We start from the raw sequence: 26,667 nt of genomic DNA on the forward strand, positions 1-26,667 counted from the left end.
GGAAGATGAACGCCTTCACAATGAATGCCCTGTCCCTTCTCCTCACCCTTCCACCCCCCCCCCCCCCCCCCCCGCTTTTATTGCTAAATACAACATCATATGGCGTGAAATATCCCTTTGGTCAGCTTAGGTCAGCCCTTGCCAACCTCTTGCCCACCCCCAGCATAGCGGCCTTTGAGGGGCCTGGAGAGCCAGCCTAAGTACTGTGCCAGCACTGCTCAGCAAGAGACAAAACATTGGTGTGAGATCAGGGCAGAGCACAGCACTGTATGGGCTGCTGTGGGGAAACTTAACTCCATCCCAGCCAGACCCAGTACATCAATAAAAATCACCCATTTATTTCCTTGTGCGTGTTAAACACGTCTGCTGTGTATAATGCTAAGGTCTACAAAATCAGTCCCTGTTATGTGAACTGATAAAAAAAAAAGGCCAAAATGCAAAATGAGGTATGATAGGGCTTAATCTGGCACCCCTTTGAGTTAATCAGTAATAAAGCCAATTGCCTAGTGAATCCCCTCTGATGTAGAGCTCTGCAGACTTCATCTGGTGCGTATGTGCAAGACTGGACTAAGGAGTCACATGTGTATCTTTTTTTTTTTTTTTTTTTTTTTTTTTTGTTCCTGAGGTTACATGCCTTGGTGTGTTTCTGCCAGAGAAACATCACATTTATCTCAGCATGTGCATCGTGGGTCAGCACAAAGAGACAGAATGCCTTCCTCCTCTTTTCCCTCTCTTGTTTCATGAGAAGATGTGGTTTGATTTGAAAAGGTGACTTTTGCTTGATATATTATTTGGGCTAGAATGTTCAATGTCTCAAACCTTGTAAAAGCTGTAATTCATACATAATCTTATTTTTCTTTACAACTGATAGGTAATTCTTGTATTGCATGTGTTTCAGCATGGCTGAAATATTAGGCCCATTTGTAGAAAGGAATAGATTAATTTATTATTATTATTATTTAAGATTTTATGATCTGAAGCTTTGATAGCAGGGGCTAGTGATAGTACAAAGAGTCTTCCGTTTCTTTTGGTTTTCCTGTACTCTCATTGGTTACGATTCCAGTGAATGACATTCTGTGTTTGAAAATCGTTTTGAAAAAAAAAAAAAAGGTGCAGGACAGAATGGCTGTGTCTTGATAAGCAAAACCATGCTGATGCCATTGCAAAACAGGAATAGATGAATTTGAGAGGAACAGCGTCTAACCTGTTTTTTTCACCCTCTTCCTCAGAGGTTGTTATTGACACAAATAGAAAGCTACAATATTAACATAAGTGAAGGCTACAAAGTTTAATTTTCATGTGGTCCCTTACCAGGTGAGCACAGCTCTGAATGCACAGCGTTTCAGCTCCTGCGCAATAAATGCCCATTGATGTATTCTGACCATGACGTAATGTAAACCACTTCCATAGAAGAGCAGTTTCTCTTACATTCACCTAGTCATAAGAGGAGGATCAGTGTAATTATCAGGAGGTAGATGATGTTAGATAAGTTCATAGTTTGTCTTACCTCACAGCAACATGTTTTTGTGTATGTGCCTTTCATTAGTAGGAATTAATTGGCATGAAGAACATAGTTTCTTTCTCAGTGAAACATTACTTTTCAGAGCCCTCCCTAAAAAGACTATTATTAGAACAGTGTCTGAAAATACAGATACCATTTGAAGGAGGATATTGGCAAATTCCAAAGAAAAAGAAAAGCAGTGAATGTTGAACATCCAACAGTTAGAATATCCAACATGAAATCCTGGCCCAAAAAAAATCAGTGGTAAACTTCCCATTTATTTCAAAGGGGTCAGAGATTTCCTTGCAAAGTATGGTAATGATATCTTTAAACAAGTCATAATTTGCTGTAGCAGAATAAACAAGAACTAAATACAGGAAAATGCATTTGTATTTGTTTCTTAAAAAATATTTCTTAGATGAAATCTTATTTCATTTTGTTTCTAAGAAGTATTTGGACAACCCTTATGTAAGGCATAGTAACATACAGGAAAGCTTCCTTATACTTTCTCATTTGTCTACAGTCCCTGTAAGAGATGATCTGTGCTTTAAGGGGATTGCAGCTGGGGCTTTTAATTTCTTATTTTTCCTTCTTATGCCGTGCTGTGTTCTGACACATGGTGGAACATTATGTTAACCTCACAGGTCAGCTTTTTTTTTTTTGCCTTTTTTTTTTTTCCTTTTTTCCATGTTTGAAATTCCTTATTGTGAAGTTTGTGACAAATCATGAATTTAAGGAGTAGGCATTCCTTATAAAGCCAAAATTTTATTTAATGTTTGTAGGATGACCGGGAAGAGAAAAATGATTAAAACAATGATCTATGTTGTGTTTCATCATTGCAAGTAACCTTAGGCCAGACTTTTATAGTCATACCTACCAGAAGAAGTGTGTTAATATAAACAGTATTTAACCCTTATCTTTAATTTACTTAGCATTGTTTTTGTTCTTGTTGGTCTCACATTTTTATCTTTCTGTAGCAAGAAACTCCTGTAAGCTAAAGAGGAGGTCAAGTCAGGAGCCACTCACTGTCACATCGTCATGGAATCACAGAATCACAGAATAGTTCGGGTTGGAAGGCAACTTAACTCTCATTCCAACCCCCCTGCAATGGTCAGGGACACCTTCCACTTGACCAGGTTTCTCAAAGCACCATCCAGCCTGGGCTTAAACACCTCCAGGGATAGGGCATCCACATCTTCTCTGGGCAACCTGCTTCTGTGCCTCACCACACCCTGAGTAAAGAATTTCCTCCTAAAATCTAGTCTGAATCTACTCTCTTTTAGTAAAAGCCATTATCCCTTTTGCTATCACTACATTCCCTGACAAAGAGTCCCTCTCCTGCTTTTCTGTAGGTTCTCTTTAGGTCCTGGAAGGCTGCTGTAAGGTCTCTCCAGAGCCTTCTCTCTCCAGGCTGAAGAACTCCACCTCTCAGCCTGTCTTCTTAGGAGAGGTGCTCTGGCCCTTTAATCATCCTCATGGCCCTCCTTTGGACTCGTTCATATTGGTCCATGTCCTTGTGCTGAGGGCCCCAGAGCTGAATGCAGGACTCCAGGTGGGGTCTCACAAGAGCAGAGTGGAGGGGGAGAATCACCTCCCTTGACCTGCAGGCCGCGCTTCTTTGGATGCAGCCCAGCCAGCATACAGTTGGCTTTCTGGGCTGCAAGTGCACATTGCCGGCTCATGTTGAGCTTCTCATCAACCAACACCCAAGGTCCTTCTCCTCAGGGCTACTCTTATCCATTTTCTACCCAGTCTGTATTTGTGCTTGGGATTGCCCTGTCCCAGGTGCAGGGTGTTGCACTTGGCCTTGCTGAATCTCATGAGGTTCGCACAGGCCCACCTCTCAGGCCTGTCCAGGTCCCTCTGGATGGCATCCCTTCCCTCCAGTGTGTTGACTGCACAACACAGCTTGGTGTCATCGGCAAACTTGCTGAGGGTGCACTCGATCCCACTGTCAGGTCACTAACAAAGGTGTTAAACAGTGCCAGTCCCAGTACTGACCTCTGAGGAACACCACTCGTTACTGCTCTCCATTTGGACAATGAGCCGTTGACCTCAATTCTTTGAGTGTGACCATCCAGCCAATTCCTTACCCATTAAGTGGTCTGCCTGTCAAATTCATTCTCTCCAATTTAGAGACAAGGGTATTATGGAGGACAGTGTCAAATGCTTTGCACAAGTACAAGCAGATGATATCAGTTGCTCTTCCTGTCCTGTAATCTCACCAGGTGTCAACCACAGAGGGTTACCTTGTGCTGATATTTCTTTCTTGTGTGTTGCTTTTAAATGTTATTAATATTCTTAGCCTTAAAAAAAAAATTCTTATTAAGAAATACTTTAATATTGTTGGCCTTCTACAGAACTCACATTCTTTGTTTTTATAAGACAGGGAAAAGGGCAAACAGAAACAGGGTGATAAATGAATGCTGCTCTTAAGGTTGCTGCTTATGATGAATTCATATATATTCTAAAATTGTAGGCAGCATTTACTTTGTCAAAAAATGTTTATTCTGTTACAGCAAATTCAAAATATACTTTATGTTCCCTATTGTTTGTACATTTTTTATTTATTTTTCTAAATGCTTTGCTTCCAGTATTCATCTTTCTCTTCTCTGTCTTTTGTCTTTGTGTTGCTGATACAATAAAGGGTTATTTGCAATGTCATTACGGGTTCAAAAACATTCAATGATACAAGAAAAAGGAGATGTAAGGAATTAAATGAAAGAATATTTTATTATCTCTATATAAAAGGGTAAGCAAGGTAAAAAAAAAAAAAGTTTGGTTGGTCTTAGTCTAGAGACTGTTCATCTTTTCCAAGGATTACTTCCATGCAGAGTTTGTCAATACCATGCTCTCATGTAGCTAGTTGTAGTATATAATGCTTATTTGTCACCTGCGCATAGCAGATTTTCTCTGTGCATGTTAGGACGGAAAGGTTGCTCAGTAATAACTCTGAAAAGGATGAGACTGTTTTGAAAAGGCCTAAAAGATTTAACACCTGTCTCAGCAAATTCTGTAGAACACTTCTTTATTCTGGATAGTACTTATATGCCTTTCATGACTCAAACTCAAAGGTGTCATGGTATGGTATGACATGGCATGGCATGAAATGACATGGCTCAAATAGGTGTTTTCCCCCTTTTTTTTTGTTTGTTTCTTGGCTGTACAAAAATATACAGCTTAGAGTTTTTTTTTTGCCTTTTTGTACAGTGGGATATATTTTCATCTTTCAACTTTCTAAAGTAAAAATTTATTTAGTAAAATTAAATACATTCCTTATGAGAGGAACCAGTGCCCGCCTGTGTCCTTACTACTTCAGAAGTCAATCTTTATATGGCAAAACTATTTGCTTTCCTTTAGTAGTGTCAAAAGCTCACAAAAGAGTTCTTCCTGGTGATTACTATGCAGGGACCCATTAGAAAGACAGCTGTTACGTGCAATATGCCTAGAAAAGATCAAACTTTGAATGAAAAGTATTACTCTCCTTATTATCTCTTTTTTTTTTTTTTCTCTCTGAAATTTTCTTCCTTGTGTCATTACTTTGTCTAGAAATCATCAAATTGCATGGTTTGTTTTTAGTCTGATTAGAAGTGAACATGTGTCCTTGTCCCTGTAAAGACACAGAACCCATCCAAGTGAAGGCTGTAGCAGAGTTTATAGTGTAATATCAATTGTGGCCAACCTAGCATCTCATTTCAGCATGGCAAAACTCTTGCTGTAGGTTCTAAGCAGAGTATCTGACAAAGTACCTTATAGCTTTCCTCCTGTGGTGGGGGCTTATGAAGGTACTTCCTGTCTCTGATTGTGCTGCCTATGCAGAGCAGTGGTGACCTTCTCATCCATTCACTCAGAACACAGTTAATGGGGTTCTAAAAGATAAGAAGCAGAGACAAGTGTGGGTACTTCTGCCCTCAGCCAGCAGGACACTGGTCTCATGCTCTGAGTTTGCACAGCCAAATTACATGATGTTTACTATATGGTTGGATCTCTGGAGGGAATACATTTCAAAAGCAATAATGATGACTGTCTTTCAATGCTGTTTTGTGACAGGTTTGCTGAACAGACATTGGATGTTGTAATTTCATATTAATATTTTATTGTACTCCTCAAGACAGCTAATTATAGTAATTAGTTGTTTGCTTGGTGGTGTGACTCATGGTCATAGAAAGCACCAAGAAAACAGCTGGACCAACATTTAGCATGCTGTGTATAAACGTGCATTATACATTGTTTGTATATATAGTCTGTCACAGCTTTGGACATTCTCTACAGTGTAACTATGTAGTCTGCCTTCAAGACTTTCAGTCATCTCCATTCCAAAAGTATTTTGGGGTACTCGTGACAGTTGGAAAGTTAATGACAGCATCAAACTCCAGTGCTGTTCTGCTAAGCCAGATCTTTCAAAAATAATAAAAACGTACATGGTTTCTCACCCTTTTGCCCCCTACAGTTCACAAGATAGTGTAATCAGAAGCAGTATAGTCAAGGTATTGGAGACAAAGTGAATAAGCCATTTGCTAGAGCAGCAGTTATTCTCTCAATCAAGCAGACAAAAAACTGTATATATTTTTTTCTGTATCTATACCTGGACAGACTGGAGAAGTGGGCCCATGTGAACCTAATGAGGTTCAACAAGTCCAAGTGCAAGGTGCTGCACCGGGGTCAGGGCAATCCCTGACTTGAGTACAGACTGGGAGAAGAACTCACTGAGAGCAGTCCTGCAGAGAAGAGCTTGGGGGTTCTAGTGGACGAAAAGCTTGACATGAGCCAGTAGTGCATGCTTGCAGCCCAGAAGGCCAACTGCATCCTGGGCTGCATCAACGGAGAGGTGGCAAGCAGGTCGAGGGAGGGGATTGTCCCCCTCTGCTCTACCCTTGTGAGGCCCCACTTGGAGTGCTGCATCCAGGTCTGGGGCCCCCAGCACAAGAAGGACGGTGATCTGTTTGTGCGGGTCCAGAGGAGGACCACGAGGATGATCAAGGGGCTGGAGCACCTCTCCTATGAAGACAGGCTGAGGGAGTTGGGTTGTTGAGTCTGGAGAAGAGAAGGCTCTGGGATGAACTCATTGTAGCTTTTCAGTACTTAAAGGGGCCTTATAAAAAAGATGGAGAGCAACTCTTTGCTCAATCAGATAATGTCAGGACAAGGAGGAATGGTTTTAAACTAAAAGATGGGAGATTTAGATTAGATGTTAGGAGGAAATTCTTCACTCAGAGGGTGGTGAGGCACTGGAACAGGTTGCCCAGAAAGACTGTGGATGCCCCATCCTTGGAGGCGTTCAGGATGAAGCCCTGAGCAACCTGATGTTGTGGGTGGCATCCCTGCCTTTGGCAGGGGGGTTGGAACTAGATGATCTTTAAGGTTCCTTCCAACACTAGCCATTCTATGATTCTGTACAAATACAGAACCAAATTGTTTGGGTTTGCTATTTTTCTTTGTTCTGTTTATGTAGTTATACTTGGTGTAGCCATCAAAAATGCAAACTGAAAGGGTCTCTGACACAAACAGGGACAGTAGACTAAAATGGAACTACTGTATTGAATAGTTTCAACACTGAGTAATTTCAAATCATACTGGGAGCGTGCCATTCCTGTACCACTCTTCCCAGGCCCACTAATGTTCCAGCTATCACCTATTACAGACAACGTCTTTTATGCATGACAGGGGCAGCATTCTGTCAGGGACATTCATATTTTACTGAGTTTTTATTGCACAGCTGTTTCCTCACAAAAACTCCATATGAAAAACCCTGACTATTTTTCTCTGTGTGGGTTTGACCCCCACATCAGGGGATCAAGAGCAAAAGCTGACTCCTGCATTTCTTGGTGTGGACAGAGGATTACTGATGAAAATGTCTCGTTTCTCAGTAAGTTGCCTGCAAGTGATGTTTATTATTTGTCTAAGGTAGGAAGAAATTCATGTACTTAGTAGAAATTTTGTGAGGACTAGAGTTTGAACATGTCTTTCATCCTCTTAAGCAGATGGAGGTGCTCATCTGCTCTTTTGAATATAGAGCTACTGCAGAGAATATACTGGGCATGTGCTACCTTAATAACTACATCTGTTAGTCACAGACAGTAAGAATAATCTCTTCGTATAGACAGAATAGAAGACCTAATAGCAAAATTTGATGTTGTTATAAATCTCTTTTCCAGGCCATTTGAAAGGACCAGGTGCATATAAGATTTTCAAATTCCTTTGTTCTGACTTTCTCTGAGGATTACAGCTTTCTGTCCATTTTCTTTCTTTCACATACAGGCCTTGATTTTGCACTCTGCCCTGTTTTCACTCATCTCTTGCAGGTCTTTCATTTTCATATCCTTGTAAATCCTCACAGTGCCTGTTCTTGTTAGTTTCTTGAAGCAGCAACAGCAGCCTAAAAATGGTTTTGTTTACATCCCCCTCACTGCATTATGGATTATGCAAAAGAAGCAATAAAACTGACTTGAATTTTATTAATCTGATTCCACTGCAGCTTAGAATAGCTCTAGGCAGAGAGGAGTGGCATTCCTGCGGACTCATTTTTGCATTGATTTACATTCAGAAAGTTCATGTAATTACCCTACAAACTAGAAATTAAATTATTTCAAATGAAAAACTGTTTGTTTGTTTGTTTTGCATAAGTTGCAGATGTAGAAAACACAAGATTGAAGAAATAACTCTTAGAAATTTCTGCCTCATAAAAAATATATGCATTTAGAACAGAAATCTAGAAATATGTGTTCTGATTAACCAAATGTTACATTGTACAATTCTTTAGCTTGGTCATTAATAACCAGCTGAAGGTAAAGAAGCTGAGGACATAATGGTAAAGTAATAGGTGATTTAAGTACACCCATAGACTAGCCAGTCTGTTGCTGTCCCCAGATCACCTATTCATTTAACAATATGACATCACCTTCTTTTCCTTCAGATGGAGAGCTCATTTCTCTGCTTCTTCATCTTTATTGCTCCTGTTTTCTCCTCCTCTTTTCACAAGGGTAGGGGCAAATATCCTCTTAAGGTACCATGCTGTGATTTCACTGTTACACTTCTAGAAGAAAAAGAAACTGGTAGAAATGCATAATTCAAAGTTGATGGCAAGTGAACAGATGATTTTTTTTTATTTTTTTTATTTTTTTAGTTATAGGTCATCAGTGTCTTTTAAAATATTTGTCATGGCATTGGCTTCCTTGAAATGAAAACTAGAATTCCCTTTTCACACCATTTTGGAAAGTGGCCATCACTAAGACTAGTTTGAAAATAGAACTGCTAATCAAACAATAAACAACTGTACATCTTTTCTGTAGTTCAAAGTATTCTGTTCACCTGTCTTCACAATCATGTCAGAATTCTGGGGAGCAGTGCTAGTGCCTCAAGAACATGTTTTGATCATTTTGATCTTTCTGGCCTTGTGCATCCTTTTTCTCTTCTTGCAGGTTTTATACCTATTAAGAGAATCTAACACCCCTGCTCAGTGCTAGTAAGTTGGGTGTGCAGACTAAAATGAAATTATTGCTTTTCATAGCAAAATCACTTTGCAACTTTTTTTTTGCTGGTGAGTTTGCCACAAGTTTTTTAGCTGCAGTGTCTCTTTGGTCACTTTTGATTCTGTAGTTGCAATCATAGAATCATAAAGGTTGGAAAAGACCTCCAAGGTCATCTGGTCCAGCTGTCCCCCTACCACGAATATTACCCACAATGATGAACTCTGAAGTGTTCTGAGTTTATGGGGGACACAATGATGAACTCTGAAGTGTTCTGAGTTTATGGGGGATGTATATACAGTGAATATCTTTTTAATCCTTTCCCCTTACAGCTGTTTTTAAGGGAATAGCACCATAGTGTTCTCCACAAGAACAAGCATTACAGAGCTTCCACTTCAATACAGAAGGAAGAATTATGTAAGTATTTATAGTATGGATGCAGACCTGGTTGCAAATTACTAACATTTGACTAAGTTTACTTAAGTCTAGTGTTAAGATTGACTTTTTATCTAGACATCTTAAACAGTGCTGGTACTAAGATTTAAGGCCATGCTAGGCATACTAGTTTTTGTCACAATAACAGCAAATCTGACTGAAACAAAGTCATGCCTTTCTCAGATTGTTATCTGCTGTCCAAGATGCTCTCATTTCCAAGATTTGTAACGTGTTCCAGGGAATGGACACGTAACACATTCCAAAACAAATACCCCTTCAGTTACTTAGAGTGGGTCCAGAGGAGGGCCACAAAGATGATTAGGGGTTGGAGCACCTCTCCTACGAAGACAGGCTGAGTTAACATTATTTAGGCTAAAGAAAAGAAGGCTGTCAGGAGACCTTATAGTGGCCTTCCTGTATTTAAACAGGGCCTACAGGAAAGATGGCAAGGGACTCTTTATCAAGGAGTGTAGTGATAGGACAAGGAGTAATGGTTTTAAACTAAAAGAATCATAGAACCATAGAATGGTTTGGGTTGGAAGGGACCTTAAAGACCGTCTCATTCCAACTCCCCTGCACTGGGAATGGACATGTTCCACTTGACCAGGTTGCTCAAAGCCCCATTCAACCTGGCCTTAAACACTTCCAGGGATGGGGCATCCACAGCTTCTCTGGGCAACCTGTTCCAGTACCTCACTATCCTCTGAGTAAAAAATTTCTTCCTTATATCTAATCTAAATCTACCGTTTTTTAGTTTAAAGCCATTACCCCTTGTCCTATCACTACATTCCCTGACAAAGAGTCCCCCTCCATCTTTCCTGTAGCCCCCCTTTAAGTAGGCTGCTATAAGGTCTCTCCAGCGCCTTCTCCAGGCTGAATAACCCCTTCTCTCCCAGCCTGTCTTCATAGGAGAGAGGGTAGGTTTAGATGCAAACTCTATTGCAACCCACTAGTCCTCCTCTAGGGGAATGTCTTCTGTGCTTTCTTTAGTGAGTTTCCATCTAATAGGTAGTATCCTATGGGGGACAAAACTCTGCTCTCCCTTTTGGAACAAAACAATCACAGGAAGTAAAGTACTTTTGTTTGAGTAATAGATGCTGAATTTGATTGCCATAAATTGTCTCTTGACCTGAGATACTTACAAGATTTACTTGAATAAGCTTCCACAGAAGTAAGGATTTCAAGATCTAACCAAAGTTCTCTATTTTCTAAGCTCACAAGTGCTTTTCTGAATTGCTTTACCCTTCTCTGATCTCTGTGGAGGCCAAGGAACAACCTTTCAGGACTGAACCCTAGATGAGAGGTTATACAACTGAGATAACATGGAAGAAGGTAGGATATATGAGTCCACACTGGCTAATATCTGTTTTTGGCTTTATCAGACTCCATCACATAATTGTAGATTCTTTCATTTTGGTTTATATGACCAAAATTCCAAATTCAGATATTCTATGGTCAAGTCTTAGTGAAGTAATATCTGTTTAGAGCTTGGTCTTCTTCACAGAGGGTTGCAGATGGCCTGTACCTGTTTTTGCTTAGATAATTGTACAACAATTAATTTCTCTGCCAGGATGAAAACAGAACTGGAATCAAAGAAATAAAATCAAAGGTCTGCCTCCGCATCACCAAAGCAAAGAAGCAGATCACAATGCAAGACGTCAGTGAAGAGGGATAAAAGCTACAGAGAGCATAAAAGGTCATTAAAATCACCAGCTCATTCATGAAACACTAGAGACCACTTCAGTGAACTTTGTGGAAAAAAGTCATCATCAGCCATCCATAGTAAACCTGGGGTCTGCCGAGTGCAAATTGGTAAATAAGAACAGGCCACCATTTGTAGTCAGACATATAAGTCTGTTGTGGTTTAACCCGGCTGGCAGCTAAACACCACACAGCCGTTCGCTCACCCTCCCCCCTCCCTCTCTGGGATGGGGGAGAGAAACGGGAAAGTGAAGCCGGTGAGTTGAGATAAAGACAGTTTATTAAGACAGGAATATAATAATAACAATAATAATAATAATAGTGATAATGATAATAGTATTAATAATAATAATGTGTAAGAAAACAAGTGATGCACAATGCAATTGCTCACCACCCGCTGACCGATGCCCAGCCTATCCCCGAGCAGCTGGCCCCCCACCCCGGCCAGCCACCCCTATATATTGTTTAGCATGACGTCAGATGGTATGGAATACCCCTTTGGCCAGTTTGGGTCAGCTGTCCTGGGTCTGTCCCCTCCCAGCTCCTGCTGCACCCCCAGCCTGCTCGCTGGCAGGACAGAGCGAGAAGCCGAAAAGTCCTTGGCCTGGTGTAAACACTGCTCTGCAACAATTAAAACATCAGCATGTTATCAGCGCTCTTCTCATCCTAATCCAAAACATAGCACCCTACCAGCTACTATGAGGGAAAATTAACTCTGTCCTAACTGGAACCAGGACAAAGTCCTAAAACTGTTGCACCACAGCAATAAGAAGGATTTTTTGTTAGTATTATTTTGAGCATTTTTGTCTATCCAATCTTACACTACTGGACCAGCAACATGGTGAAGAAATTCAATAGCAACAAATTTGAAAATAGAAGTGCTTTTTTGTTCAGTAATTGTCCCATTCAACTCACTGACAGCTGGTGAAAAACAGATCAACCAGTTAACATTCAGGAAATGGAAGAGATACTACTAATGAAGAATTCAATGATCATAGAATTATAGAACAGCTTGGGTTGAAAGAGACCTTAAAGATTGTCATGTTCCAACCCACCTGCCATGGGCAGGGATGCCACCCACTAGATCAGGTTGCCCAGGGCCTTGTACAAGCTGGTCTTGAACACTGTCAGGGTTGGGGCATCTACAACTTCTCTGGGCAACCTGTTCCAGTGCCTCACCACAAAGATATATTAATATATTTTACAAGATATATTTTTATATATAATTTTATATATTTATATAACACACATACATATTAGATATATAATATGTATAAATTTATAAAGATATATTTTATATATAAAGACGTATTTAGATATTAGAAAAATTTAATAAATTTTACTCCTCCCCTTTTCTTTTGGACATGTGTTATCTGTTTCTTTAACTGGTAAGGGATCAAAAACTTTTTTTAATTTTTGAGATTCTCCTTCTCCCTACTCTTGAAATCTCTGGGACTGGTTGTTCTTACTGGCAGGCCAATAAACTGAGGAACTTGATGATATGGCAGTGATCGTCAGTCCCTGTGATCCTGCTTTTTATCCATCAACATCTTTTGTTAGACATTGAAGTTAGTGAAAAGTGTTTCTTGGGTTTCATCAAGAAACCTTTGCAGTTAGCCAGTAGGGTGTTCCACCTGAATTCTTTGAAACACACAAAAAAATATCAGAACAAAAATTATTAGAACAGAGTTTATCTGATTATTTGCCTAGTTGAGGGAGAGGGAAACAGATAGTGTTTTTCTCAGGTGATCAGTACTTCCAAGCTAAAGTAGCAGCTATTTGGAGTAACACCGGGTTGCCCAGGTCCTGGTCTTATGATTCACTTTCCTATTCCACTGTTCTTTTACATATCTTTTACTAAACCTACATTTAAAAGTCATATGTATTTTAAGTGTTTTAACAAATATTTTAATCTGTGACAGTTATATTTTTTATAATCCAGTCTTGCATAAGAATCAGAAAATCATTCAGCTTGGACATCTGGAGGTGATATAGTCCAACCCTCTCTCAAAGTAGGTCATCATAGAATAGCTTGGGTTGGAACGAACCTTAAAGATGATCTAGTTCCAACTCATCTGCCATGAGCAGGGATGCCACCAACTAGATCAGGCTGCCCAGGGCCCCATACAACATAACCTTGAACAGTTCCAGAGATGGGACATCCACAACTTCTCTGGGCAACCTGTTCCAGTGCCTCACCACCCCCATGATGAAGAATTTCTTCCTAACATTTAATCTAAATCTCCCCTCTTCAAGTTTAAAACCATTACCCTTGACCTATCATTATCTGCTCATGTAAAAAGTCACACTCCATCCTTTTTATATAAGCCCCCTGTAGGTACTGGAAGGCCACTGTCAGTTCTTCCCAGAGCCTTCTCTTCTACAGGCTGAACATTCCCAGCTCTCTCAGTCTTTCTTCAAAGGAGAGGTGCTCCAGCCCTATGATCATCTTCATGGCCCTTGATGGCCCTGCTCTAACAGGTCCACATCTTTCTTGTGCTAGGGGCTAGCTGTTTAAGCTGCTTAAGGCCTTGTGTGGTTGGGTTTTGAATATTTCCTAGCACAGAAATTTCATAGCCTCTCCTGGCTGACCCTCCTCATAGTAGAAAACGTTGTCCTTTTATCTAGGTGGAACTTACACTATTTTTTGGTCTTTTCAGTAGGCATCTTTGAGAAGAGCTTGGCTCAATCTTCTCTACATCCTCCCATTAGATAGAGACAACAATAAAATCTCAGAATTAGAAATTCATTTCAATTGGAAGGTACTCTTGAGATCATCTAATCTATTCCATCCCTGCTCAAGCAGTGTCATCTCAAGCAGATTGCCCAGGACCATGGCCAGTTGGGTTTTGAATATCTTCATGGATGGAGACGCCTCTCTCTCCTTGAGCAACCTGTTTGACCAACCTCATAGTAAAACAGTCTTTCCATGTGTTCAGATAGAATATAATATTTGTGAATTAGTGTCCATTGCTTCTTGTCTTTTCTCTAGACACCACTGAGAAAAGCTTGTCTACCTCTTCTTCATTCTCTCATCCCATGTTTGTACATATGAAGAAGATACTCCTAAGACTTCTCTGCTCCAGGCTGAACAGTCCCAACTATTTCAGACTTTCTTCATATGAAAGATGTTCCATCCCCAAATAATGATTATCTTCTTTCTCTTTGCTAGGCTCGTTAAAGTGTATCTAAATCTTTCTTTCACTGGGGAACCTGGAACAGGACACAGTAGACCAGGTGTGGCCTCACCAGTGCTGGGTAAAGAGGAAAGAGCACCTCCCTCCACATGCTTGTAGTGGGCTTCCTGATGCAGCCCAGGAGTCTGTTGGCTACTTTTGTCATGAGGTTGCATTGCTTGTACACATCAGCCTGTCCAATAGGACCTTAAGGTTCTTCTCTGCAGAGGTGTTCCCCAGACAGTTGGCCCCCAGCCTGGCATTATTATTTGTATTTCTCCTCGTTGATCTTCATGATATTTCTATGAGATGAGTTCTTCAGTCTGTCAGAGTGCCCCTGAAAGGCAGCACAACCATCTCATGTAATAACCATGCATCCCAGTTTTGTGTTGTCTGGGTGCTTGCTGAGGGTGCACTCTGTGGCACTGATGAAGATGTTAAAAAATACTGGACCCAGTATTGACACCTGTGCTACACCAAGAGTGTCTTGCTTCCAACAGAACTTTGTGCCCAGCTGTTCAGTCAGTTTTCAGCCAGTTTCATGAGTAAGGAGCTCCTTACTCATTCATGGAGGCCTTTGTTCAATTTCCTACATGTTGAGATGGACCTTCCTTAAGTTTGGAGCAGATGGTCCTTGAATATCAACCAACTCTCATGCAGCCCTCTTCTCTCCAGGACAATATTCCTGTTTTGTTTTGTTTTGTTTTGTTTTGTTTTGTTTTATTTTATTTTATTTTATTTTATTTTATTTTATTTTATTTATTTAATTTTATTTTATTTATTTTCCTCCAAGCAGATTGCTGAAGAGGCAAACTCAGATCTTCTGAAATCCAGGGTTGTGGTCCTGGTTTTTGTCTTGATATCTCCTCTCAGGGTGCTGAACTTCAAGATCTCGTGATCACTGCAGCCAAGGATGCCCTCAACCTTCTTATCTGCAACCAGTTCTTCCTAGGTTATAAATATCAGGTCTAGGAGAGCATCTGTACTTGTCTCCTTGACTGCCTATACTAGGAAGATGTAATTGCTGTAATCACTGTAGTCTGGAAATCTCCTAGATCGCTTGAGCCCTGCTACATTGTCCTTCCAGCAAAAATCAGGTTCGTTCATGTGCTGCAGGAGGACCAGGGCCTGTGAAGTCAGACTTCTTCCAGTTGTTTGAAGAAGGCCTCATCTACTTCTTTCAGCCTCCTCAGTTCTCTTAGCCTTCCTTTGTATGACACCCATGCTTCAGCCCCATGTACATTCCGATGCACCTCTGCTGGCCTGTCCCATCTGGCAATCTCCGTCTTATCTGCTGGGTCCTCCACCTGGGATGGGGCAACCCTGGCTATATGTACAGACTGGGTGACGAGGTGCTGGAGAGCAGCCCCACAGAGAGAGATCTGGGGGTTGTGGTTGACAGCAAGCTGAACATGAGCCAGCAGTGTGCCTTGGCAGCCAGGAGGGGCAACCCTACCCTCGGGTGCATCAAGCACAGCATCGCTAGTCGAGGGAAATGATTGTCCTGCTCTACTCTGTGCTGGTGCGTCCTCACCTCGAGTACTGTGTGCAGTTCTGGGCACCACAGTACAAAAAGGATGTGAAACTGTTGGAGAGTGTCCAGAGGAGGGCTACTAATATGGTAAAGGGACTGCAGGGTGTCCTGGTTTCAGCTAGGATAGAGTTAATTTTCCTTCTAGTAGCTGGTAGGGTGCTATGTTTTGGATTAGGATGAGAAGAGTGTTGATAACATGCTGATGTTTTAATTGTTGCAGAGCAGTGCTTACACTAAGCCAAGGACTTTTCAGCTTCTTGCTCTGTCCTGCCAGCAGGCAGGCTGGGGGTGCAGCAGGAGCTGGGAGGGGACAGACCCAGGACAGCTGACCCAAACTGGCCAAAGGGGTATGCCATACCATCTGACGTCATGCTAAACAATATATAGGGGTGGCTAGCCAGGGTGGGGGGGCCGGGGATAGGCTGGGCATCAGTCAGTGGGTGGTGAGCAATTGCATTGTGCATCACTTGTTTCGTACACATTATTATTAGTAGTACTATCATCATCATTATTATTATTATTATTATTATTTTTCTATCTTAATAAACTGTCTCTATGTCAACCCACAGGCTTCATTTTCCTGTTTCTTTTCCCCATCCCAGAGAGGGAGAGGGGAGAGTGAGCGAACGGCTGTGTGGTGCTTAGCTGCTGTCTGGGTTAAACCACAACAGAGGGGAAGATGTATGAGGAGCGGCTGAGGTCACTTGGCCTGTTCAACCTGGAAGAGGCTGAGGGGAGACCTCATCGTGGTCTACAGCTTCCTCACGAGGGGGAGTGGAGGGACCGGCGCCAACCTCTTCTCTCTGGTGACCGGTGATAGGACCTGAGGGAATGGTGTCAAGCTGTGACAGGGGGCAGGTTTAGGCTAGACATCAGGAAGAGTTTCTTCACTGACAGAGTTGTCGCACACTGGAACAGGCTCCCTGGGGAAGTAGTCATTGCACCAAGCCTGTTGGAGTTTAAGAAGAGTTTGGACTATGCACTTAGTCACATGGTCTGAATATTTGGGTAGACCTGTGTGGTTCCAAGAATTGGACTGAATGATCCTTGTGGGTCCCTTCCAACTCAGGATATTCTATGATTCTATGATGATATTGGAGAGCCAAAAATTGGACCAAGCCCTCCAGGTGTGGTCTCCCAAGTGCTGAATGGAATTAAACGATTACTTTCTTTAACCCACTAGCTGCAGTCTAACAGCCTGGGATGTGGCTGGGCTTCTTTGCTGAAAGGCCATACTGGTGGCTCAGGTTCAGCCTGCTCACCAAACCCCCCCAGGTCTTCTGCAAAGCTACTTTCTAACAAGACAGCACTCAGTCACTACTGACTGTTGTACAGGGTTAGACCATCCAAGGTGCATGAGCTTCCATTTACCTTTGTTGGACTCCACAAGACTCCTGACTGTCCATTTGTGCAGCCATTTGAGGTCTCTCTGCCCTCTGGCATATCAAATGCCCCTCCCAGCATGGTACTGTCTGGGAACTTGCCTGGGTGCACTTTGCTGTGTTCTTTATGACATTTAGAAACAGTAACTGTTGTTTGCCGTGTATTGGTCATAGAAGGGAATCACAGAATAGTTTGGGTTGGAAGGCACCTTAAAGATCACCTCAATCCAACCGCCCTGCAATGGTCAGGGACACCTCCCACCAGACCAGGTTGCTCAAAGCCTCAGCCAGCCTGGCCTTAAACACTTTCAGGGATGGGGCATCCACAGCTTCTCTGGGCAACCTATTCCAGTGTGGCACCACACCCTGAGTAAAGAATTTCCTCCTACGATCTAGTCTGAATCTACTCTCTTCTAGTTAAAAGCCATTACCCCTTGTCCTATCACTACATTCCCTGACAAAGATAATGTATTCCCTCTCCTGCTTTACTGTAGGCCCCCCTTTAGGTACTGGAAGGCTGCTGTAAGGTCTCTCCAGAGCCTTCTCCAGGCTGAAGAACCCCATCTCTCTCAGACTGTCTTCATAGGACAGGTGCTCTGGCCCTTTGATCATCCTCATGACCCTCCTCTGGACTCATTCATATCAGTCCATGTCATACTTGTGCTTAGGGTCCCAGAGCTGAATGTAGGACTCCAGGTGGGTTCTCACAAGAGCAGAGTAGGGGGGGAGAATCACCTCCCTTGACCTACTGGCCGCGCTGCTTTTGATGCAGCCCAGCATACAGTTGGCTTTCTGGGCTGCAAGCACACATGACTGGCTCACATTGAATTTCTCATCAACCAACACCCAAGGCCCTTCTCCTCAGAGCTGCTCTCAATCCATTCTCCACCCAGCCTGTATTTGTGCTTAGGGGTGCCATGCAACTCTTTGAGTGCAACCAGCCAGCCAGTTCCCTACTCACTGAGTGGCCCATACATTAAATTCATTCTCTCCAATTTAGAGACAAGGATATCATGGGGGACAGTGTCAAATGCTTTGCACAAGTCCAGGTAGATGATGTCAGTTGCTCTTTCCCTAGTCACCAATGCTGTAACCCCATCAGAGAAGGCCACCAGATTTGTCAGGCACGATCTCCCCTTAGTAAAGCTATGTTGGCTGTTACCAGTCACCTCCTTCATTTCCATGTGCATCAGCATATTTTCCAGGAGGATCTGCTCCACAGTCTTTCCAGGTACAGAGAAGTATAGATTGACTGGCCTGTAGTTCCCTGGGCATTCATTTTAAAAATGAGGGTTATGTTTCCCCTCTTCCAGTCAGTGGGAACGCCACCAGACTGCCACAACTTCTCAAGTATGATGGACAGTAGTTTAGCAACTACATCCACCAGTTCCCTCAGTTCCCTCAAGACCCTTGGATGCATCTCATCAGGTCCCATGGACTTGTACATCTTCAGGTTTCTTAGATGGTCTCGAACCTGATCTTCTACAGCAGGCAGTTCTCCCTGCATTTGCCTTATGCAGCTTGGGCAGTATGGCTAGAGCACTTAACAGTGAAGACTGAGGCAAATAAGTCATTGAGTACCTCAGCCTTCTCCATAACCCAGGTAACCAAGTCGTCTGTTTCTTTCCTGAGGGGGCCAACATTTTTCCTAGTCTTCCTTTTATCACTGACATACTATAGAAGCTTTTCTTGTTGCCCTTGACATCCCTGGCCAGATGTAATTCTATCAGTGATTTAAATTTCCTAACTTGATCCCTGGCTGCTCAGACAATTTCTCTGTACTCTTCTCAGGTTACACATCCTTGCTTTCACCCTCTGTAGGTTTCCCTCCTGTGTTTGAGTATGACCATGAGCTTCATGTTCATCCGTGCCTGCCTCCTGGCATTTTTGCCCTCTTTGTTGGGGTGCATCAATGGGATGGATTGAGGTTCCCATCATCTGGCAACTCTTGTTTAAAGCCCTCTTCAGAAGCTTGGCAATCCTATGGCTAAAGATGCTTTTCCCTTTCTCTGACAGGTGGACCCCATCAGCCCCCAGCAGTCTAGGTTTCTCAAAGTGAGTCCCATGGTTTAAGTAGCCAAACCCCTGTCTGTGACACCAGTCCTGTAACCATCTGTTGATTTACCAGATTTGATTGGTCCTTTCAATCCTCTTCCCTTTGACTGTGAGGACTTATGAAAAAACTACCTGTGCTCCAGAGTCCTTCACTGCTGCTCCCAGGGCTCTGTAATACCTCTTGATTACTAAGGTAAGCAGCAGACTTCTCTCAAGAGCAGTTAAGGTAGGCAGATGGGTGCCTCTGTACCTCTCAGAAGAGAGTCTTCTACTACTAGCACATGTCACATTTTCTTAGTTGCAATAGTTGTTACGCAGGGAGCAGATCAGGCTGTCTTATTCAGCTCTACCCCTTCTGCAGTGTGTCTTTCTGTCTTTCCTTTTCAGTCAGCAGAGGGGTCAAATGGTTCTGTAAGGGCACCTCAAGCTTTGGGGGAAAAATCCCTGAGATATGGACCAAGGTTAGGTGGCTGGTCTGTAATTCCCTGTATCATCCTCCTCGCCTTTCTTGAAGATGTGTGTGACGTTTGCATTTTCCCTGTCAGGGCTCTGCCGAGTTGCTGTGACCTTTCAAAGAAAATGGGAACCACAATGCAAATGGTATCAGCCAGTTCCTTCAGCATCCTCAGATGCATTTCCTTGAGACCCACTGTACTTCTTGGTATCAGGTGTTCTAAAGTGATCTTTAACTGGGGGTACCAGATTCACTCCCCATGACCCTGCTAAAAGGGTCATAAGCCTGAAAAGCCTGATTTCCCAGTGAAAACTGAGACAGAATTTTCAGTAAGTACCTCAGTCTTTTCTGTGCCCTTCATCACGGTTCTCTGCCTGTGAAGCTGCAGGCTCATATTTACCGTAGCTTTTATTTTGTTAGTAATGTACTTACAGAATCTGTTCATGTTACCTTTCTCATCTCTTGCTAGTTTTAACTTTAGATGAGCTTTGGGTTTCTGATGCCATCCTTACAGGCTCAGGCAATTATATTTTTTTACCTCCATTGGCCCATCACCACTCCCACTGTGTACCTAGTTTTCATGTTTAGCTCAGTCAGGGGTTCCCTATTGATCTACACTGGCAAGTGCAGGTTCCTTCTATGCTGCTTCTTGTGTAACATACGCTATGTACCGTTCTCACTCCAAATTCTCCTGATGTCAACTTTTCATGTCCTCACTGAAACATTCACACAATATTTAGCAACGGATACAGTCTCTTAATCTCACTGACATACATTTTATCTTCACATTCTTTGCCATCATACTGCCAAATATCTTAAGGAAGTGGGCAATGAGACTTGCTGGGGTCACATGAAAGCTCCAGCCCATAACTGGCACTAGGGAACACTACCAGTCATTTGAGGGTGTTTACGTTTTAGCATTTAAAGCAGTGCGAGTAGTGATCGGCTATCAGAGCTACTGGTCTAGCGCAAATGGGCTGTCTGTTGGTATAATCAGTGCTTGGAGTAGGGAAATAAGTCTTTTCCCTACTTAGGAGTAGGAATCAAGTTGACAGGAACTGTGAGCCAAGGATGTGCTTCTCTGAGGAAGAGAGAAGCTGCCTCTCCCAGTAACAGTTCTGATTGTTTCTTTCATAACAGCATTTCTTAACTCTTAAAAGAAGACTTCTTCCTTTAGAACGATTTTCATTGCATATGGTTGAGGGTCTGTGTAGGAAACTGAGCATAGAAAAGTTCTTATTTCCAGAAGTAGTATTCCACTTTATATTCCTAAAACTTGTGTATGTTTCTTGCTGTACATTTTGTCCTGAAACTTTCTGTTGTGTGGGAAGTCGCTAGTTTTGAAATCAAACCTAGAAGGCCAAGCAAACTGTGTTTTTCAAGGAGGTGATTTTACAAATATGTTTGCATCGTGCCATGTAAATACTTCGGTGCTTTTCAGGGAAAAAAAAAAAAAAAAAAAAAGTTAAAATGAGTGAATTTAATATTGTTTGTGAAGGCTGGAGATGCTTTTCATTCAAACAAGTTTTTGTATGTTAAGAAGTGCATCTTCCTATTATTTCTTTGGTTTTAGGTGGGCAGTTCCAAATCATTCAGTAAAGTAACCTCACCGTTACTTCACCATAGTGTGAAACAAAGTGTGAGATCAGCAAGAGATTCTCTTAAATGCTGTGTGAACCAAGGTATTTATATTTTGCTGCTGGTAATAATAGAACATGTCGAACAACAATGTTGATATTACTACCTACCTCAAACAAATCTTTTTAAAAAATATATGCAGGATTTTGATGTTTTTCAGTTCTGGTGAACTGTTCACAGAAGAAAGCACTGTTGAAGACAGACAAGTAGCAATACCTGGCTTGACGTGGTAGAATATGAATATGTAGGTGGAAGTTCCAGAAAGTGATTTTGCCCTTCTTATGTAACGTATGCCTCTGGTCTTGAAGTCATTTCAAGAAAAGAGGATCTTTATGTGTTTGTTCTTCACTAATGTTGTCTTTCTTTCTCAAATTATTTGTTGTTTCAGTACACCTTTAAAGGTCCTGAACCTGTAAAGGTCCTCATACAAAGTCCACTCACATGAATTGAAATACTTAAGGGGGCTTGGATGAATCCCTGCATCAGTATGACATTGTATGAATTTTCATGCGTCATCTGTTCTGCCCCCTTATCTTACGCAAACTATTCATAGTCTAATCAGCACATTGGGAAATGACAATAAAGTCATAAAATCCAAGAAAATCTTTGCATTTCTGTTCTGACAAATAATTTGGTACAAATAAGTCCTTCTTATTCATGTATATTTATTCAGAATATCCAGAAATCTAAGAAGGTTTGTCTAATGGAGGTAATTTCACAGGAGTAGTTCCTCCACATGAAAAGACGGTAACACACGTACGTAATGTAACTGAAATCACAAACAGCGTTTTCCTGTAAGAAACAATTGGCATGTTTTCTTTTCGGCTTTTGTGCTAATGTATTGAACACGAACCTAAGATTAATTCCTAATAATAGTCACTAAAACACTTAATTTTTTTTTTATTTTTTTTTTTTTTAGCTTTATCTTTTGATAACTGTGAAGCACCAAATACCTCAGTTAAGGTAATGAAAGGATAACAAGTGGAAAATCATGTCTCTTGTGCTACCAGTTTAATCTATGAGTTCTAATGAAACAATTCCATGAGGAGGGCTGATGATTCAGAAGACGGTAATGAGTAATGTTAGTTATCTGTCTTGGACAAAATGTGAGAGACGTGATACTTTGGCTTCTGGAAGATAAAAGTCCCACAGAAATATGCAAACTTACAAAGAATTTCGTCAAAATCCTTAGTTTTGCAAAAATATAGGGAAAGTCCATATTAAAGTTTCACTGTGCAATATTACAGGACATCTACAGACCATATTTCAACAAAGCTATAGAGAAGTCTAGCTTATAAGTGGTCTACAACTAATAGACCAATGTCTGCATTTCATGTGGGGATGTGGTAAGTAAAAACATACTTGTGTTAGCACTGGTCTAATTTGCTTGACTATTGACAGCAGTAAAATCAATGTAATATGATCCTGAATGAGAGTTTCTTTTGCAAATACAACTTTTGGTCTAGGATTTCTTTTATAGTTGCTAAAGAAAGTTACTGCTGGCACACTAGAATACCTGAACTGATTTGAGACCAGGTCAGCACTTTGTCATGTACTGCTCTGATCCTTCTGACTACACAGAAGTTGCAGTTGTGTGAAATGTACAAAGGTCTTTCACACAAAAGCTGCAGTGGGGACACGTCATTATAGCAATATGAGAGAGGGTTTCTTTGCTGTCAGTCGTGAGCTGAAACCTACCTTATATTAATGGGAGAAGAAAGTAATTAGTATCTGTCAATGGGGAGGATTCTAGGAAAATAATGAGTTGGTACTGTTTCTGTGGAGATTCATATAAATGTGAAAGGCCAGCATGACTAGTTGAGAGGGATGCTCGTTAGTTTAATGCAGCAAAATAAGCTTTTATACATGAAGATAAGAGCAGCTTGCTCATGTTTTCTGTGGTGTCTTGCCTTTCTACTAATGTGATTGTCTCTGGCTAAAACAATGAATTTGATTAGCTTTTGTCAGCTACTCATCAGTATGAGGAATTCAGCGTGTATTTGTTGTGTCATAGTCTTAAGGGCTTCCATTGCATGTGCCTCATAGTGGGTCTACCTGCAAGTTTTATGTTTGGCAGTAGGAATTTTCAGCTCATCTATAAGATCCCCTTTATTATTCTTTTCAATAAAATGGGTGACAGCATCTACCTGCCTTTTTTTTCCCCCATGCTCTTTCTTTTCCTATGTCATATGTAAATTCTAATTATGGAAATTTGCTTCCTTATTCCCTAGATTGTCAAAGAACCATCTGAACAGACTACTTCTGAACATGATTCATCATCTCTTGGAACAGATGAACCTGTCAGTTGCTTACATTGTTCTCCCAGTCAGGGGGATTCACCTTTTCACAGTGTAGCTTCACCTTTTACTTTCCAACATCACAAGTCAGCAAGATCTGTTTGGAGTCCCTCTGCTTTTCAAAACAGGTTACAAATTCTTACTCAAAAACAGTTACTTGAGTGACTTTGTGCTGTAGAACACAAGCTGAATGACCAAGAAGATTCACGTTTTGACTTCTTATACAACGTGAATTTAGGATTGTCAGACAAATTTCAGTAGAAAAATTGTAACAATTCTTCAGGAAATGCATTCTTCACATGCAGAATAATATCAGATATATGGAAAAGCCATAGTTCATCCAGAAGGTCTCCTTTAGGGACTAGTATCAAACACTTTAGTAGGAGGCGTGAAAACCCATGTCGAATACAACTGCAGAAAGAAATACCGTAAGGAATGTTTTTGTCACCCCTATCAATTGCTAGCTACCTTTATAACCTGAAATGTGAGATTGATTTCCCATGCATTTTTTTTTTATTTCTTTTGATAAGACACTTTCATTATCACGAAATAATTTTTGTTAGTTATCTGGCGAGTTCCACAGTTGACTGATGCCTCAGGTAGACAAATGCCACAGATGTATTCCCTGAAATTGGTTTCAAGAGAACTTGTCTGAGTCAGGCTTTCAGGATAAGGGTCTCCATTTCACTGAGATATCACAAGGGATAAAAGAGGAATCATGTGTGTGTGCCTCTATTCAGTCGTTTGATAGGAGAGGATGAAGGGACCATCGTGCCTTTATATGAAGGTTTTATAGGATATGATGAATAGGGCATTAGATATAAAAGCACACAAAGAGATAAAATGATCTCACTGTAGCGGGGAACTGAGATGCGACTGTTGGATCTTTTCTGGTAGGTTGAATTCCAGTTTGAATCTCAGCTGGGAGAAAATCCGTGAGAGGGTGCGGAATCTCCTCACCTCAGCACAGGCCAAGCAGCAGCTTTCTTCTGTGATCATGAACATGACAGTTCAGGAGCCATGGATGCTGACCTGGTGGTATCTCCTAGTAATACACCCTTTATGGACTATCAGGATTTTTCCCGTTCATCTACCATTCTACCTTTGGCCCATAAATATGTCTGTTCAGTTGTTCATAGCCAGTTAGTTATGTCTGCAACAAAGTTGGCCAAGACCATGAATGCTCTGTGGCTACTGACTGCCACAGAACAGAGGTTAGAACGTGTATCTTGGATTTTTATTTGTGTATGAGCACAGCAGTGGTGTCTGTAGCATTAGGAAAACAAACAAACAAACAAACAAACAGACATATATAAACAACACTTGGGACCCCACAAATGAAGGACTAAACAACTGCTTCCATATGAGCCCATTAGATACAGTCATAGACAAGGCAACTGGTGAATCATAGTATTTCTTCTCTTTTTCCAGCTACAGTAATAATAGTTGGTCCAACAGGACATTGTGTCTCCCTGCAATGCACACCGTGTTTCCCCTGTCTTCCAGAAACACTACTGCAACCCTGCTGCTTCAGCAGTCTGTCACTCACTTGTTTTTTCAATAACAACAAATTCAAGCCTGAGATATTTATTTCACACTCAAGGGAGGGGTATAAATCCATTTTACTGGTGCTTCTTCGCTCCCTCCCTCCTCTCTTCCCTCCCTTTTCTATATAGGCTATGTGAACGGGAATTACCTGACTGAGGTGGCAGAAGTCACAGAATTGATGCTCTTACACTAACTTTTCCGATTGCAAGACAGCCTAAACAAGAAGCCTCTAATAATTAATAACCGTGTAGGAGTTAGATGGCGAGAGAACTTGTCTGAGTCAGGCTTTCAGGATAAGGGTCTTCATTTCACTGAGGTGATTTCCAATTGCTTAGTTAATTGGTAGCATCTCTTTATGGTTTGGAATTACACAAACATCTACAGTCTCAGTGAGCCCGAAGGAACCATTCTACAGGAAAGAAAGAAGGGAAGCACGCAAAAGAGGATGAATGAACCACTGTTGATAGTCCAGGGCAAGATAAACCAAATCAGCCATTCCTTTGACTTTCTAGTTATACAGACTGTCTTTTTAATACGTCCGGCAGTTGCTGTAAAAAGGCATGTGGCTCACTGCTCCCTAATTATTTACAAGTTGAAAGTGGTTACAGGGGTGGGCTCACGTGCTTCAGCTGGGCGAATTCACATCACCTGAAAACAGGCCCTCAGATGACATTTCCCACTAAATTTGTCCATATTGATCTGATGTTTCCCACTACATTTATATACAGCATGATTGCCCACTGTTTGTTTCAGCACCTGGAATGGCACTTGTTAGTTTGCTTCTATGCTGAGACAGAACAGTGGGATCATTCCATATCCAGCTGTAACCTTGTTTCACAAGAATGTGACAGGGAGAGGAGGTGGAAAACTGCACAGCCGTTACTTCAGCCGCGGCCTCATGAAAGCATCTGCCGTAATATGCGGTGCTTATTGTCATAACTAAGGCTTCCACGCTCAACTGGAAGCCCTAGTTTTCCACCGAGCAAAGCTGTATGCTGACCCTTGTAAGAATGTAAGAGTTTATTTTCTCTCTCTATTACAAAGCACAGGAGGGAGAGCAATAAAACCTACAAACCAACTATTAGCAAAGGCTATGTATAGAAGATAGAGTAATTCTTCTTTGCACCAGTAGAAGCAATTGCATATCTACTCAACAGCTTGACAGCAGACAGTGTTGCTTCATCTTCCTGCTCTGTTTGACCTCAGTGAAGAACAACATTCTTGATGAAATGAAATGAAATGAAATGAAATTGTATTTTCTTGTCTCACCAGCGTTCATGTTTGCTAATGAGGAAGTCTATTTTCTGCATTCATCTGAGGTACTGAGTTTACAGAGGTACAGAGCCCTGAGTTTAGCATCTGAGTTTAAGTGACTAGAGAGCTAGAAGTGTAAAAGACATGCCAGTCAGAATCACCTGGAGTTCCAGAATGAGGAAACAGGATTGCCTAGAGTATTTTAACTACAGATCCTCTTACTGGT

At 41.5% G+C, this 26,667-nt stretch overlaps 1 protein-coding gene across 1 annotated transcript; it reads left to right on the forward strand.

The window, feature by feature from the left end:
• Positions 1–434: 434 nt before the first annotated feature.
• SPATA6L (spermatogenesis associated 6 like) lies at positions 435–25,376 on the forward strand (the record flags this gene model as incomplete). Its single annotated transcript, XM_083817142.1, is given in 8 exon segments — positions 435–446; positions 626–768; positions 8,262–8,286; positions 8,415–8,481; positions 9,300–9,320; positions 9,323–9,384; positions 23,574–23,800; positions 24,498–25,376. Coding segments are annotated over 8 exon segments (846 nt in total). The 3' UTR covers positions 24,787–25,376.
• Positions 25,377–26,667: the final 1,291 nt, after the last annotated feature.

Source organism: Anser anser (assembly GCF_964211835.1).
Source record: "Anser anser genome assembly, chromosome: Z".
Taxonomy (NCBI): domain Eukaryota; kingdom Metazoa; phylum Chordata; class Aves; order Anseriformes; family Anatidae; genus Anser; species Anser anser.